Source organism: Myxine glutinosa, chromosome 3 (assembly GCF_964187855.1).
Source record: "Myxine glutinosa chromosome 3, kmMyxGlut1.1, whole genome shotgun sequence".
NCBI classification, from domain to species: Eukaryota; Metazoa; Chordata; class Myxini; order Myxiniformes; family Myxinidae; genus Myxine; species Myxine glutinosa.
In genome coordinates this window covers 188,567,088-188,583,176 of record NC_136263.1, presented here as the reverse complement: position 1 = coordinate 188,583,176, position 16,089 = coordinate 188,567,088, and the positions used below count along the sequence as shown (strand labels likewise).

Sequence of the window (16,089 nt, the reverse complement as noted above, 5' to 3'; positions counted from 1 at the left end):
AAAATCTTTAGCCTAATCGGCAATCATAAAAGCAATTTTAGGGGGGGACCTGCTCAATTTTTTTGCGGGTTGTGCAGCCATCCATACGTCCAAAATTTGACGAGTTATTGTTTGCTTTGTACAGTGCTCATGCGTCTTGTGGCATATTTGCTCAAATATTTCCCACCCCGGGATTTATGGCCAAATTGTAGTGATGGAAGATTTTGCACATTGGACAATCCCTATAAATTTAACCTGGTGACAGCTATCGTTCCCAAAACATACAATATTTCTAGGTGATTAATGCAGTAAAACAGGTGTATTTGTGTACCCACATTTAAAACTGGCTCAACTTTCAAAAGCTGTTATCCCTGTTTGATATCAATATACATGTGGTCGATAGAGCTAGCGATTTGTCTGGCCATCTTCCGGAAGATTGTCCATGTGATTTTCTGTTGTGGAAGTACTAGTACATGACAGCTCATTAAAATTAAATTGTGTTGTGTTAGAATAAAAATTTCAATAAATAAATACATCAAGGACACTCATTGTATGATTGCAGGAACATTTCGATGTGAATCAGTTTGAGAGGGGGCGAGCTGATGACAAAAAGAGGTTGAAGTGCTCTGCAGTTCCAACAATATTTAGCTACCGGAAACCCGTGAAGCTGCGCAACTCCTCCAAGAAGCGTGGACCGTCCAGAACTGAGAGACTACATCTACCAAACTTGTCCGACCACACCTACTCCACTCATGAACGTATTGACTCCTCAAATGAATCTCAATGTAAGAATTGTTTTATTTATTACAAAATCATGGCAGGACATGTTCAATCAAGGACATATTTTAAACGATTACAAAATGACAGGCATGTGCTTGTCTATATTTGTATAGCTCTTTGAACTATAATTGTACGTTCAGATTATGATGACTATCTTCCTGTTGCCATTTTCTTTTTACATTATTCTAAATATTTTGCAAAATTAAATTGTAAAAAAAATTGTGTTAAATTTAACGTTAAGTATAAAATTATCTTTCCCGATTACAACATTTATCTACAGAATACTGAGCAATTGTACATACCAATTTTCCAGTTGGCCATTAATTGTATATGTGCTCTTTTGTAGCTGAGAGTGAACCTATGGACACTGATACACAAGAGGGCCAAGATACTATAGTGTAGCAGCATAGCAAACCTGTTGTGCATTTTGTGATACAAGCACCAAATTTGGCACAAATGTACATTAATATGTTGCGAACATTGTGTGGTCAGCAATGAAGACGAGAGTCTGAATTACATGTATGCAAAAGACCTTGTGAACCAGTGAAGCAAATACACGGGTAAGCATGAATTAAATCTAGGGCATGATATAATTTCCATGATGTTTACCTCTACACTCAATGGTGGAAGGAGGTAATGTTTTGATCCCAGCTTGGCTGTATGTCTGTTTGTCTGTTAGTCCACAAAATTCCAGACAAAGCTTGTAGTAGTGGTAGTTGTAGTGGTAGTGGTGATAACAGAAATTGTTATATAGAACTGAACTTATATTATTATTATATGCAGAAAATAACTTCATTTCTATATGCCCTGCAGTGGACAGGTTAATTGGTTTATGCACTGAAGGGGTCACCCTGGTGTGCACTGCTGTGTTCTGCCTCACTGAGTTGTTCAGGTATGATGTACTCAGCACAAGCTTCCGGTCGGCCCGGAGGTGGGGGTGCGGGGCCTGTCACGGAACGTCAAAACAAACGGCCTGCCGGGGCCGCCCAAAAGTCGGGCGTGAGGGGCGCGTCCACTAATGGAACGCCTCTCGCTTCCCAGATCGAGGGCCACGTGGTCAGGAGAACCTCGTCCCTTCCGGTCACACTTTGCCTATCGGCCGGCCTCGAAGACCGAAATTGTGACGGTGTCACCCGAAAAATTTGAAATTACGAAATTTGAAAAATTTTGAAAAAAAAAATTACGGAATTTCAAGTGGCCCAATATCTGAAAATGTTCGCAACATATTAATGTACATTTGTGCCAAATTTGGTGCTTGTATCACAAAATGCACAATTCTTTTGAATATTTGGGCTAAGCCGCCCCACTACTAGTGATTCTATTGAAGAACGGCTGCTGAGATTGGAGGAGAAAAATTAAAAACCCACACTCCTTTCTAAAAGTTATTAAAATTCAGAGAACGACAGCATTGGTTTGTCTTACTTATAATGTTAGCTCTTATATGCAGTGTTGGCTTGTAATATGCATTGCCATACCACTTTTAATATCACCACACAGCTCTTTTTCACGGCAATAGCTGAGTTTTTGACAAAACAAATATCACCTGTATGTAATAATAAGACTAAATATGTGAAGTAAAATTTTTTTTAGCAGGTTTAGAATATATCACCCCATATCGCGAATGTACATGTATATCTAATCCGACACACTTAGACACAAAATGGCGTCCAAATTTGAGTTGACACAACTCTCTATATACAGGGACTCTAGTAATATCCAAAGACCGCCCAGCATGTGACTGTGGTCACCCAGATTAGATTGGTCATCATATCGTGAAATAGTGTCACCTCCGGAAATTTGATGAAGGATTTAGGGCGATCGACCTCACCGCAGACAGTGCTGTGACTCGGCTGTCCAACTCAGATTTGCTCTTCTAGTTTGGCACTCATTTAAAAACCGAATTTAGAAGTTGAATATCATGTTTGATCAGAGAGATTTGTGTAATGGAGGGAGAACGAGTGAGAAGAGGCTGGTTTTGCGATACTGCCTGAGGGCGTGGGAAATGGGAGGGGCGGGGTTGAGGAATTGGAGGGGCGGAGCTGGGGAATTGGCACTGGTAACAGAAGTGGGATAAACACGAGAGACATCGAGGTTTCAGTTCAGAGAAAGAAATCGCAGAAAGTGCTGTGGATGTGAACAAGACACAAGTGAGAGACCTTTTTCACCTTCTTACTTTATCCGCTCTACTATTGAGCCCTTCACCTAAAATTACTTAAATCTAGTAATTCGTTTCTCTCACTTTTTCCTCTTTTTTTTGTGCAGTCAGAAATCCGCTTCGTCGTTTGTTCTTTTTTTAATCTTTAATTCCCCCCACCCCCCCCCCCCCCCCTTGGCCCAATTCCCTTCCGCCCCATCGTTTTATCAAAATGGAGTGTGTACAGGAATGTTTCGATTCGTGAAGTTTGATTGGTCATATCTACCGTTTGTCTTTTCTGTCTTATTTTTTACTCTCATTCTTTGCTCTCTTCTGGCATGAGATTTGTGGACGTTAAAGATCCCACGGTGTCCTTCGTGAAGAGTCGGCGAGCTATCGCCGGCACCCTGAACAAATACCTGTCTCAACGACTTATCAAGTGTCGCACTTAGCCAGTCTGTCGTCAAAGATTTGGGCCACAAACTTCCCCTGGCCAACTCCGCAAGACCGTGGGAATAATTGTGGCATTTAAAGAAGAAGAAGAAGAATATGTGTGGGTCTCACTCTCGGTCTCTCTCATTCTCTCCCCCTCTTTCGGTCTCTCTTGGTCTCTCTTTCTCTCCATATCAGTCTCTCTCCCTCTTTCGGTCTCTCTTGGTCTCTCTTTCTCTCCGTATCGGTCTCTCTCCCTCTTTCGGTCTCTCTTGGTCTCTCTTTCTCTCCGTATCGGTCTCTCCCCCTCTTTCGGTCTCTCTTGGTCTCTCTTTCTCTCCATATCGGTCTGTCTCCCTCTTTCGGTCTCTCTTGGTCTCTCTTTCTCTCCGTATCGGTCTCTCTCCCTCTTTCGGTCTCTCTTGGTCTCTCTTTCCCTCCGTATCGGTCTCTCCCCCTCTTTCGGTCTCTCTTGGTCTCTCTTTCTCTCCATATCGGTCTCTCTCCCTCTTTCGGTCTCTCTTGGTCATTCTTTCTCTCCGAATCGGTCTCTCCCCCTATTTCGGTCTCTCTTGGTCTCTCCGTATCGGTCTCTCTCCCTCTTTCGGTCTCTCTTGGTCTGTCTTTCTCTCCGAATCGGTCTCTCCCCCTCTTTCGGTCTCTCTTGGTCTCTCTTTCTCTCCATATCAGTCTCTCTCCCTCTTTCGGTCTCTCTTGGTCTCTCTTTCTCTCCGAATCGGTCTCTCCCCCTCTTTCGGTCTCTCTTGGTCTCTCTTTCTCTCCGTATCGGTCTCTCCCCCTCTTTCGGTCTCTCTTGGTCTCTCTTTCTCTCCATATCGGTCTCTCTCCCTCTTTCAGTCTCTCTTGGTCTCTCTTTCTCTCCATATCAGTCTCTCTCCCTCTTTCGGTCTCTCTTGGTCTCTCTTTCTCTCCGTATCGGTCTCTCTCCCTCTTTCGGTCTCTCTTGGTCTCTCTTTCTCTCCGTATCGGTCTCTCCCCCTCTTTCGGTCTCTCTTGGTCTCTCTTTCTCTCCGTATCGGTCTCTCCCCCTCTTTCGGTCTCTCTTGGTCTCTCTTTCTCTCCATATCGGTCTCTCCCCCTCTTTCGGTCTCTCTTGGTCTCTCTTTCTCTCCGTATCGGTCTCTCCCCCTCTTTCGGTCTCTCTTGGTCTCTCTTTCTCTCCATATCAGTCTCTCTCCCTCTTTCGGTCTCTCTTGGTGTCTCTTTCTCTCCATATCAGTCTCTCTCCCTCTTTCGGTCTCTCTTGGTCTCTCTTTCTCTCCATATCAGTCTCTCTCCCTCTTTCGGTCTCCCTTGGTCTCTCTTTCTCTCCGTATCAGCCTCTCTCCCTCTTTCGGCCTCTCTTTCTCTCCGTATCAGTCTCTCTCCCTCTTTCGGCCTCTCTTGGTCTCTCTTTCGCTCCGTATCAGCCTCTCTCCCTCTTTCGGTCTCTCTTGGTCTCTCTTTCTCTCCATATCAGTCTCTCTCCCTCTTTCGGTCTCTCTTGGTCTCTCTTTCTCTCCGTATCAGCCTCTCTCCCTCTTTCGGCCTCTCTTTCTCTCCGTATCAGTCTCTCTCCCTCTTTCGGTCCCTCTTGGTCTCTTTTTCTCTCCGTATCAGTCTCTCTCTCCCTCTTTCGGTCTCTCTCTCTCTCTCTCGTCTCTCTCCCTCTTTCGGTCTCTCTCTCTCTCTCTCTCTCTCTCTCTCTCTCTCTGTCTCTGTCTCTGTCTCTGTCTCTGTCTCCGTCTCCGTCTCTGTCTCTGTCTCTCTCCCTCAGTCTCGGTCTTTCTCTCCCTCTCTCGGTATCTCTCTCTGTCTCTCTCCCTCAGTTTCGGTCTCTCTCCCTCTCTCGGTCTCTCTCTCCCTCTCTCGGTATCTCTCTCTGTCTCTCTCCCTCAGTCTCGGTCTTTCTCTCCCTCTCTCGGTATCTCTCTCTGTCTCTCTCCCTCAGTCTCGGTCTCTCTCTCCCTCTCTCGGTATCTCTCTCTGTCTCTCTCCCTCAGTCTTGGTCTCTCTCTCCCTCTCTTGGTCTCTCTCTCCCTCTCTCGGTATCTCTCTCTGTCTCTCTCCCTCAGTCTTGGTCTTTCTCTCCCTCTCTCGGTGTCTCTCTCTGTCTCTCTCCTTCAGTCTCGGTCTTTCTCTCCCTCTCTTGGTATCTCTCTCTGTCTCTCTCCCTCTCTCGGTATCTCTCTCCCTCTCTCAGTATCTCTCTCTGTCTCTCTCCCTCAGTCTCGGTCTTTCTCTCCCTCTCTCGGTGTCTCTCTCTGTCTCTCTCCCTCAGTCTCGGTCTCTCTCTCCCTCAGTCTCGGTCTCGGTCTCTCTCTCCCTCTCTCGGTGTCTCTCTCTGTCTCTCTCCCTCAGTCTCGGTCTCTCTCTCCCTCTCTCGGTCTCTCTCTCTCTCTCCCTCTCTCTCGATATCTCTCTCTGTCTCTCTCCCTCAGTCTCGGTCTTTCTCTCCCTCTCTCGGTATCTCTCTCCCTCTCTCAGTATCTCTCTCTGTCTCCCTCCCTCAGTCTCGGTCTCTCTCTCCCTCTCTCGGTCTCTCTCTCCCTCAGTCTCGGTCTCTCTCTCCCTCTCTCGGTCTCTCTCTCGCTCCCTCTCTCTCGATATCTCTCTCTGTCTCTCTCCCTCAGTCTCGGTCTTTCTCTCCCCCTCTCGGTATCTCTCTCCCTCTCGCAGTATCTCTCTCTGTCTCTCTCGCTCAGTCTCGGTCTCTCTCTCCCTCTCTCGGTCTCTCTCTCCCTCTCTCGGTATCTCTCTCTGTCTCTCTCCCTCAGTCTCAGTCTCTCTCTCCCTCTCTCGGTCACTCTCTCCCTCTCTCAGTATATCTCACTGTCTCTCTCCCTCAGTCTCGGTCTTTCTCTCCCTCTCTCAGTATCTCTCTCCCTCTCTCAGTATCTCTCTCTGTCTCTCTCCCTCAGTCTCAGTCTCTCTCTCCCTCTCTCGGTCACTCTCTCCCTCTCTCAGTATATCTCTCTGTCTCTCTCCCCCAGTCTCGGTCTTTCTCTCCCTCTCTCGGTGTCTCTCTCTGTCTCTCTCCCTCAGTCTCAGTCCTCCTCTCCCTCTCTCGGTGTCTCTCTCTGTCTCTCTCCCTCAGTCTCGGTCTCTCTCTCCCTCTCTCTGTATCTCCCTCTGTCTCTCTCCCTCAGTCTCGGTCCTCCTCTCCCTCTCTCGGTGTCTCTCTCTGTCTCTCTCCCTCAGTCTCTCTCTCCCTCTCTCGATATCTCTCTCTATCTCTCTCCCTCAGTCTCGGTCTTTCTCTCTCTCCCTCTCTTGGTCTCTCTCTCCCTCTCTTGGTTTCTCTCTCCCTCTCTCGGTATCTCTCTCTGTCTGTCTCCCTCAGTCTCGGTCTCTCTCTCCCTCTCTTGGTCTCTCTCTCCCTCTCTTGGTCTCTCTCTCCCTCTCTTGGTATCTCTCTCTGTCTCTCTCCCTCAGTCTCGGTCTTTCTCTCCCTCTCTTGGTATGTCTCTCTGTCTCTCCCCCTCAGTCTCGGTTTGTCTCTCCCTCTCTTGGTCTCTCTCTCCCTCTCTTGGTATCTCTCTCTGTCTCTCTCCCTCAGTCTCGGTCTTTCTCTCCCTCTCTCGGTCTCTCTCTCCCTCTCTCGGTATCTCTCTCTGTCTCTCTCCCTCTCTTGGTCTCTCTCTCCCTCTCTTGGTATCTCTCTCTGTCTCTCTCCCTCTCTTGGTCTCTCTCTCCCTCTCTTGGTATCTCTCTCTGTCTCTCTCCCTCTCTTGGTCTCTCTCTCCCTCTCTTGGTATCTCTCTCTGTCTCTCTCCCTCTCTTGGTCTCTCTCTCCCTCTCTCGGTATCTCTCTCTGTCTCTCTCCCTCTCTTGGTCTCTCTCTCCCTCTCTCGGTATCTCTCTCTGTCTCTCTCCCTCTCTTGGTCTCTCTCTCCCTCTCTTGGTATCTCTCTCTGTCTCTCTCCCTCAGTCTCGGTCTCTCTCTCCCTCTCTTGGTCTCTCTCTCCCTCTCTTGGTATCTCTCTCTGTCTCTCTCCCTCAGTCTCGGTCTCTCTCTCCCTCTCTTGGTCTCTCTCTCCCTCTCTTGGTTTCTCTCTCCCTCTCTCGGTATCTCTCTCTGTCTGTCTCCCTCAGTCTCGGTCTCTCTCTCCCTCTCTTGGTCTCTCTCTCCCTCTCTTGGTATCTCTCTCTGTCTCTCTCCCTCAGTCTCGGTCTTTCTCTCCCTCTCTTGGTATGTCTCTCTGTCTCTCCCCCTCAGTCTCGGTATCTCTCTCCCTCTCTTGGTCTCTCTCTCCCTCTCTTGGTATCTCTCTCTGTCTCTCTCCCTCAGTCTCGGTCTTTCTCTCCCTCTCTCGGTCTCTCTCTCCCTCTCTCGGTATCTCTCTCTGTCTCTCTCCCTCAGTCTCGGTCTTTCTCTCCCTCTCTTGGTATGTCTCTCTGTCTGTCCCCCTCAGTCTCGGTTTGTCTCTCTCTATCTTGGTCTCCATTAAAAAATTAAAAAAATTTTGACCTGTGGAAATCTCTATTTTCTATAGACTACATTGGTCTGTAAAGATGTACACAAGACCTACATCGGCCTATGGAGATGTATATTTCCCTTGTTCCTTCGTTTCATTTTGTCGAAACCCGACGCCTTCACGTGCCAACTTGGTTCCCTCTGTGGTGGCTTTCGTCTCTGTTTTGACTGTACTTCTCGTTCCTGTCTGGTTGTGGTTGTTCCTTTGCATGAACCGTCCATAACCTCCTCCCGAGGTGTTTGTGATGCTTTCCTCCTCGTGCCGACTGAGCACGCACACCTTGCTCACTCTGGGCCATAATGAAGGTGTTCGCTTTGATATCGACCTGGTATTCCACCCTGTTTACGGTCATTGACAGATATCAAAGCAAATATTGGCGACATGGTGGTTTAGCTGTGTCGAGTAAAGATAAGAAAAAACAGGAAATACAACAGTAAACGGTTATACCAGACTGACCCCCGTCAGTGTCTCAACCACAACCATGCCTGCCACCTGCATGTTGCATTTCTGTATTTGTAATCTGTCTTTATGTTTCCTTTCGTTGTCTGCCTTACTCTGGGTCGTTGTCCACATTGGCCTTCAATTCTATCCCGTTCTTTTGTACGAGGGGATTAAGTAAATTAACTTTAACCTTTTCCTCAATTGATTTTTGGATCCAAAAAATGTGACTTCTACACCAACGGCTTTGGGAAACTCACTGACCAATTGGGAAAATGTGACAGCAGCTGGAAACTACATTCTGATGATCCTGATGTACAGTACTCCGTTATGGAGCGTCAGTGCTGCCGAAGTTGTTTCTTGGCAAGGGGTAGGGTTAGGGTTAGGGTTAGGGTTAGTACGTTGTTATTAGGGTTAGGGTTATGGTTAGGTTTAGGGTTAGGGTTAGTACGTTGTTATTAGGGTTAGGGTTAGGGTTAGGGTTAGGTTAAGGGTTATTTTAGGTGGATTGCCATTGCCTTCCCAGCAGGAGTTAGGGCAGGGATTTTTAATTTGTTAATGGGGTTGTTAGGGTTAGGTTTAGGGTTATATTAGGTGGATTGCCATTGCCTTCCCAGCAGGAGTTAGGGCAGGGAGTTTAAATTTGTTAATGGGGCCGGCGATTGGTCGCCTCCTCTTCACGAAGGAAAACGTGGGATCTTTAACGCCCACCGACTTGTGCCGCCTGGTGTGAAACACCAGGACGGAAGTTTATAGCTGGGTCGGGAGTCATCCTTTCTCCCTCCCCCTCCCCCTGAATCCCACCTCTTTTTTAATTTCCAGTTTTTTCTTCCTGACAGTTTGTGGCTGTCTCCATCTTGTCTACCCATAGCCCTCATTCTTTCCGCCATATCTTATTTGTCCAAATCTCACTCTATTTTGTTGCTCAAAACTGCTGTTGGTGTGTTTTCCCTCCTCTCTTTCTACTGTTTCTTTTGTTCTGTAACATGCTGATCCGTTCTATGTTCTCGCTCCTTCATGAGCCTCGACATTGTATCCAACAAAAAACACATTGTGCTGAGTTTGTGGTGCAGGGGACTCTTTCATAGTTTGGGGGGGACCCTTGTGACTCACCCCTACCTCGCTTACCCCACCTGTATTTTTTCCTTGTCGTATAGAGTATTTAATGGTGAAGACTACCTGGCATAATAAATACGCTCCTTCTCTCTCCAAGGTACACAGCATGGCTTCCCTGATTGTGAGACTAATTCTGCTGCTGTCAATTTTCAGGCAACATCACTTTACAGGTGAGAGAACACTTCACCACCTGTTTCAGTTATTGTTGGCATTGTCTGAAATCGATGTGCAAATTCTAATTCGGACAATACAACAGAACAATCATTGTTCTATATTTATTGTTATAGCAATTCCTTCCTATCGGTGTACAAATTTGTCTCCAAGGTTGTGCTTTTGTGTTGAGCTGCGATACCTGAGCATGCGTGCGGAAGATGCTTGGTCGCATCATCTCTGACTGTCCGAATGTGTGCAGCTGTACCTCCTTTAGGTTAGGGTAACAATTTGTAATTTGACAACGGTGCCAGCCACAAACGCCTGCCCTTTGTTAAAGACTCCGCGGCATCTTTAACATCCACTATCAATGGTAGCGGACTGGCAAGGATGGCCTAGAGTAAAGCACAAAGTTTATAGTCCAGTTTGGAATCAAACAGACTTGACAGTTCAAAGGCGAGCGCGTTGCATCTGACATAATGTCCTATCAACCAATATGGTACATTCAAAATGACAAAATGGCGTATGAATGCTAAACGAGGCCTTTTGCGCATGTGCTATGTGTGTGTTTACACTGACTCGCTTCTACTCACTGGGCACTTTTAACCTGCCGTTGCTGGTGCGAAATCTCTGATTCCCGTCGTCTTTTCAGCATAATTGTCAGCATTTAGATGAAAGAGTGGCAATTTCAAAATGGCTCACCATAATTGTTCTGTTCCTGAATACAAATCAGACTCACGGATATACACTATGTTCCTGTTGATACAATTGGCGGCTGCGGTGAATATATATGAAAAACGCACGCACACATATCGACGCTTGAACTTTCACCAATAGATGCAAAAATCTCGTATAATTTCTCTTGTGGTTGCCGAATCAAACAATATATATATATATATATATATATATATATATATATATATATATATATATATATATTGTTACAGTCCGCGGATAAGGATGGTATGTTTGCCGAGCGGAGGCTCCGCGACCGAACAGTTGATCCCCGACTAAACCCGATTCACCCAAACGTTGGCCGTATCGCGCCACAGATATTCAATGGGGGAAAGACTAAGACGACGAATGCAAAGAGGAAGAAGAAGACGTACAGAAGAGTAACGGGGTTTATTATTTACACACACATAAGCAAAAAGAGCAGTCACGATTATTTACAGGTGACATGAAAACGCAGGTGACAGTGAAAATTACTAGCTTATACGCACTTAATTACCTACCCAGGACAGCACGAACAGAACAAACTCACGTACGCAAATGGATGGAAGGGTAGGAATCGTTTGGAGGGATGAGCAGGTGGGATCACAGGGCACAGCGAGCAGGTCCACTCCGGGCGGGAGGCGAGGAGCCGGCAGCTCCTTGTATTCGGCTTTACAGCGCACGCCGGCAGCTCCTTGTATTCGGCTTTACAGCGCACGCCGGCAGCTCCTTGTATTCGGCTTTACAGCGCACGCCGGCAGGGTCACTCGCTGCCCCGTCAGGGCTTCACGCGGCTGGTTGAAACGGGGCTGGTTGAAGCGGCTCTTTGTCAAAGGCTTTTCATATCTCTCACGCAACTCCGGTGCAACTCAGAACTCTCTCCCGGTGGACTGCCAACCCTCCTACGCACTTGGACTCATCTGCCGTATCCCTCGTGTAGCTTGTCCCAGCGATCGTCGCACCCTTCTGTCCAAACCTTCAGCGCGGGTCTGACACGCCCTCCTCGGTTTCGGTACCGCCCTCCCCCCCCCCCCCCACACCCCCTGTGCTCTGTTTCGTGACCTTGTATGGTAATCCCACGGGCCTGTCTCCTTATTTGGGCATGGCGCCGACGGCACACCCCTCGTGGCGAGCCACGGGCTTGTTTCCTTATTTGGGCATGGGGCTGAAAAGCCCCGCCCTTTTCGTGGCGCGCCCTGGGCTTGCCTCTCCCGGGCGACCCCGCCCCTCCTGTTCAAACAGAGCACGGAGCACATATTCACTATCGCAGCGAAATGAGAGGGCGTGCACCCCACGCTTGTGAACTGCTTTACCCACAGATGGAGAGTTTGGCTGGGAAATGGAAGTATTGAAGGGGAGCTATTCTTAATTGATTCGGTGCAATGGAGTGTCATTCTAATGGAAGACAAGGCCTTACTCTAAAACACATAATAAGATATAAGCTACTGAACAAGGGTTTTATCGTGTCCTTCAATGTGGTGTTTCATGGAATTAACTACCGAGACGCCCTTTTTACCTTTACACAACTCTGGAGGCAGGAGGGGCCATATCCAACCAATGTTACACAACAATTTACCACTACAATACACACAATCAAAAAAAATGCAATCCTCATATCCGCAACACTATATATATATATATACATGTATATATATACTGTATATATATACACACACACGCACACACACACTAGCAAAAGTACCCGGAATTGCCGGGTAACAATGAGTCACTTCCTGAGAATAGGAAGAGAGGAGGAGGAGAGGAGGGAGGAATAGGGGTGGAAGTAGAGGAGAGAAGGGGTTGGGGAAAGGGAGAAGGAGGGAGGGAAGGGTTTCGCACAAAAATGTTACTCAATAAAAAATGGGGACGTAAAAACAAAAAGGGAGCTCTGTCTACTGTAGCGCCATGGCTTGAAAAAGCAGCCTGAATAGCGTTCATCAAGTGGTGGTTATTCTTATTCAAAAAGTTGTTATAACACACCCAAACTTCTCCGGCCTTGTGACTAATTAATTAAGTGCACAGGTATTTCTGACTTCATTTGTGGAGCCCTCGCCAAGCGGCTTAAGCACTCCAACAAAATGGGTGATAAGGAACGGCTGGCTTAGCAAGCAATAGCAAGCTGATTGCTTCTGGTTGAAATGGCAGAGGAATTTTAAAAACAGATTGCAGGTACAATGGAGTGACACCCTATCCCATGGAAGTATGAATTAAGTTTAAAATTATCAAGTAAAAAAGAATAATAATAATAACCCCAGAAGGAGAATGACAGCCTCACTTAAATATATGAATATATACACTTAGTTATAAAAATCGCTAGAAATGGCAAATTTTGTCAGATTTCACTCCAGATTTGGCCATTTATTTAGTCTACAGGATCCAATCCTCATATCCGAGTCCAGATTTTGATGATATGCTTCAATTATGTAATGATAATCGATCGTGTTTGCAAGGCAAGGCACGTTTGAATAGGCCGAAACAAAATGGCGGCTTAAGAACCCAACAGGTAACAGTGTGCTGACCAAAATGGAGGACCGCCATCTTGGTAAGGCTTTTTAGGTTTTTTTTTCTTATGAGCACCTCATTAATCATTTTCAAAAAGAATGTTATAACACACCCAAACTCCCAGTTTTCATCATTGCAATCTGTTGGGGGTCCAGGTGTATGCGTGCAAAATTTGGGGCCGCTAGGTTTCATGGTTTTGGAGTTATGGAGGAGACAGACAGACAGACAGACGGAAGGACGGACAGATGGACACTGCCTTTTATTATTATAGATTTATTTATAATGGCACTATCAGCTCCCATAACTCCACCCCCCATTCATTCCCAACATGATTAATCGTAAATTTCATTATTTTAAACTTACCCTGCACATTAAAAGCCCAGATTTGTCCTTCGATTGGTGTCCAGAAGCACCTAAACCAGATACAAAGTCCATTCACTGGTAGCGATCTGTTGGAGGTTTGTATAGCGCACAACCGTCCACTCGGAGGAGGTCGGGAGTTTGCAATACATGCACCTGCCTGTTCATTGAGCTTAGAAAGTTCTCCAAGTCTTTTGTTGTGCAGAGGCACAGCCTTTTCTCTCAGGTACATTTCCAAGTGTTTTCAGCTTATTTCAGAAGCTTTGTGACCCATTTTAGGTAACAGTCCTTATCTCCCACACACGATATACCTGAATGCCGATTCACCCCCCCCCCCCCCACCCCCCCCACACCCCCTTCCCTCGGGGTTTCTGCACATACACATTCTGGGGCTGAATACGTCATTTCAAAAGTCACTTATTGAGATCGCATGATACTCGCATGATACTTGTTGTGTGCCAGTACCGTGGCCAACTTTTGAATTCCTCCCCTGAGTCCCACTATGAAGGTGATATCAAAGGTTTCTGACCTCTTGTCAAGCAAAATATTCCTCGGATCAGATGGATGTCCAATGACAATTACTGTTAAAACGTACTTATAGCACGAAGCAGCACCTTAGCATTTCTCATAATTGTTGTACACATAGTACATATGCAGAATTGGTAAAATCTAATCCCCAGCCCAACTGTCGCACACACCCCCCTTCCCTGCCTCTAGCCAAACTCCTTTCCCTTTTCTTCGCTGCCTACGTTTATCTTCTCAAAATATTAGAACATGGTATGTTTGGACTTTGGAGTCTGAAGGTGAGGCCTAGCCGAGTGAAATAAGTCATAAAGCCAGGTATAAATGCGGCCTTGTCTACCATAAGCTGAGAGCTTGGCAAGCTGGGCAGGATGAGCTGAGCAATATCACTCCTCCACCCCTCTCTGCTCCTCTCCTCTCCACATCTCTCCTCTCCACTCCTCTCCTCTCCACACCTCTGCTCCTCTACACTCCTCTCCTCTCCACTCTACTCCACTCCTCTCCTCTCCACTCTACTCCACTCCTCTCCTCTCCACTCCACACCTCCCCTCTCCACTCCTCTCCTCTCCACACCTCTGCTCCTCTACACTCCTCTCCACTCCGCTCCACTCCACTCCTCTCCACTCCACTCCACTCCTCTCCACTCCTCTCCTCTCCACTCCTCTCCTCTCCTCTCCACTCCTCTCTGCTCCTCTCCACTCCTCTCCACTCCTCTCCTCTCAACTCCACTCCCCTACACTCCTCTCCTCTCCACTCCACTCCACTCCTCTCCTCTCCGCTCCTCTCCACTCCTCTCCTCTCCTCTCCTCTCCACTCCTCTCCGCTCCTCTCCACTCCACACCTCTCCTCTCCACTCCACTCCTCTCCTCTCTGCTCCTCTCCTCTCCACTCCTCTCCGATCCTCTCCACCCCACTACTCTCCTCTCCACTCCACTCCTCTCCTCTCCACTGCACTCCACTCCACTCCTCTCCTCTCCTCTCCTCCACCCCACTTTGTCGAATACCCAAGATGTATCTCGGGAGATGGTCCTGGCCTCTTATTTGACACTTGGGGTCTCCAAATATTGCTGAGAGAGGAGCAGCAGCATGTCCAGAGTTGAATGACGGGGACGGAATCCCATCTGATGGCCAGAGATCAGGGCCTTTGAAAACAGGTAAAACAACATCTGCAGCAATGATGGATTCCATGACGTTGCTTATCCTAAATTGGAACTAAGCTTCATGGTTTGTAGTTGAGAGGATTTGTTCTTGCACTTTTCTTTGTGGACATGAGTGATATTTGATAGATAACGTTAAGGCCAAAGGCAGTCAAAGGAGGAGAGGCTGTCGAGTGCAAGACAGCAGAGCAGGCCGTAGTGCTGATGCCATCTGGGCCAGTCACGGAAGCAGGGAAGAGGCTGCACAGAAGTTTCTCTTCTATGTTCTCTTGTGAAACAAAAACAAAGTCCAGTAGGCAGTGGCTACTATTGTGCAAGATGGTGAAGGAGCGTGATGTGTTGAGTATAAGAGATTTGGAGGAGATCGCCGAGTCGAGATATTCGGCCTTGTCCCAATAGCTGAGCGAAGGGATGGAGTGGGAACAAGCATACTCCAGAACCGAACTTATCAATGTGCCACCAAGACTTTGAGGAAGATGATTGGTGGAGTTTAAAAAAACAAAAAAACGTTTTCTGGCTTGCCTAAAAATCGACACCCTTTTTTTTTTTTTCAACTTTCTTTAACATCCCTTGCAGTGATCAAAATGGGAATGGGTTTGTCTGGTACTCTGCCTGTTTGAGTCAATCACCCATGATGCTGTGATGCCAACTTTAAATCCCATATACAAGTAGGGCCTCCTGGTGATTTATCTGTTGTCCTTTGAGACGGTGCAAACGTACGCGTGTTCCTAATGTCCTTGTACAACATGTAATACTTGAAGAAAGATCTTCCATGGGCCTTAGATATGGGTAGTTGGAGGAGGGGGTGCAGAGGGAGTAACATTTGTACAATTCTCTCTGATTCAAGGTTAGCCCAGCTTGGGAGAACAGAAAGTCCCATCCAGAGCTTCAATGACAACTGATAAACTGAAAATGTCATTTACAACTGACAGGTGCCAAGGTGTCTGTCTGTCTGTCCACTGTTTCAACGATCTCGTTCAGTCTCGCTCTGGATTTTGTGTGATGGCTCATCGTGCTGTGTGTACTATTGTCCATAATCACAATGCCCATGAAAGAAAAAACGTTTCCAGGTAAGGATGGCAAAAATAGACAGACAGAGAGTTCATTCCAGACATATTTAAACAGTTGCTTATGGAAGAGACTTTAAAACTTCTGAATGCAATGCATGTGCACATCTCTTCCGCAATGCTGGATTATCTCTGATAGCAAAAGTAAAACCGTGCCTCAGAAAGAGTGATGCACATTTGAGATTGAATTTGACTTCCAGCAGCTCGAAGAAACCTGGGATTTTGGCGGATGCTCTTATACGCTCCTCCACCCCTCCTCT

The 16,089-nt window shown here is 46.9% G+C and overlaps 1 protein-coding gene across 1 annotated transcript in view; it reads left to right on the top strand.

Moving 5' to 3' along the window:
* Positions 1-2,803: 2,803 nt before the first annotated feature.
* The window catches only part of TGFBR3 (transforming growth factor beta receptor 3), a 119,430-nt gene continuing 106,144 nt past the window's right edge, over positions 2,804-16,089 (top strand). Inside the window, exons 1-2 of the mRNA XM_068109652.2 lie at positions 2,804-2,906; positions 9,455-9,527. Of these exons, the coding sequence (XP_067965753.2) occupies positions 9,464-9,527 (64 nt within the window). The 5' untranslated portion in view covers positions 2,804-2,906; positions 9,455-9,463. The remainder of the gene's footprint in view (positions 2,907-9,454; positions 9,528-16,089) is intronic.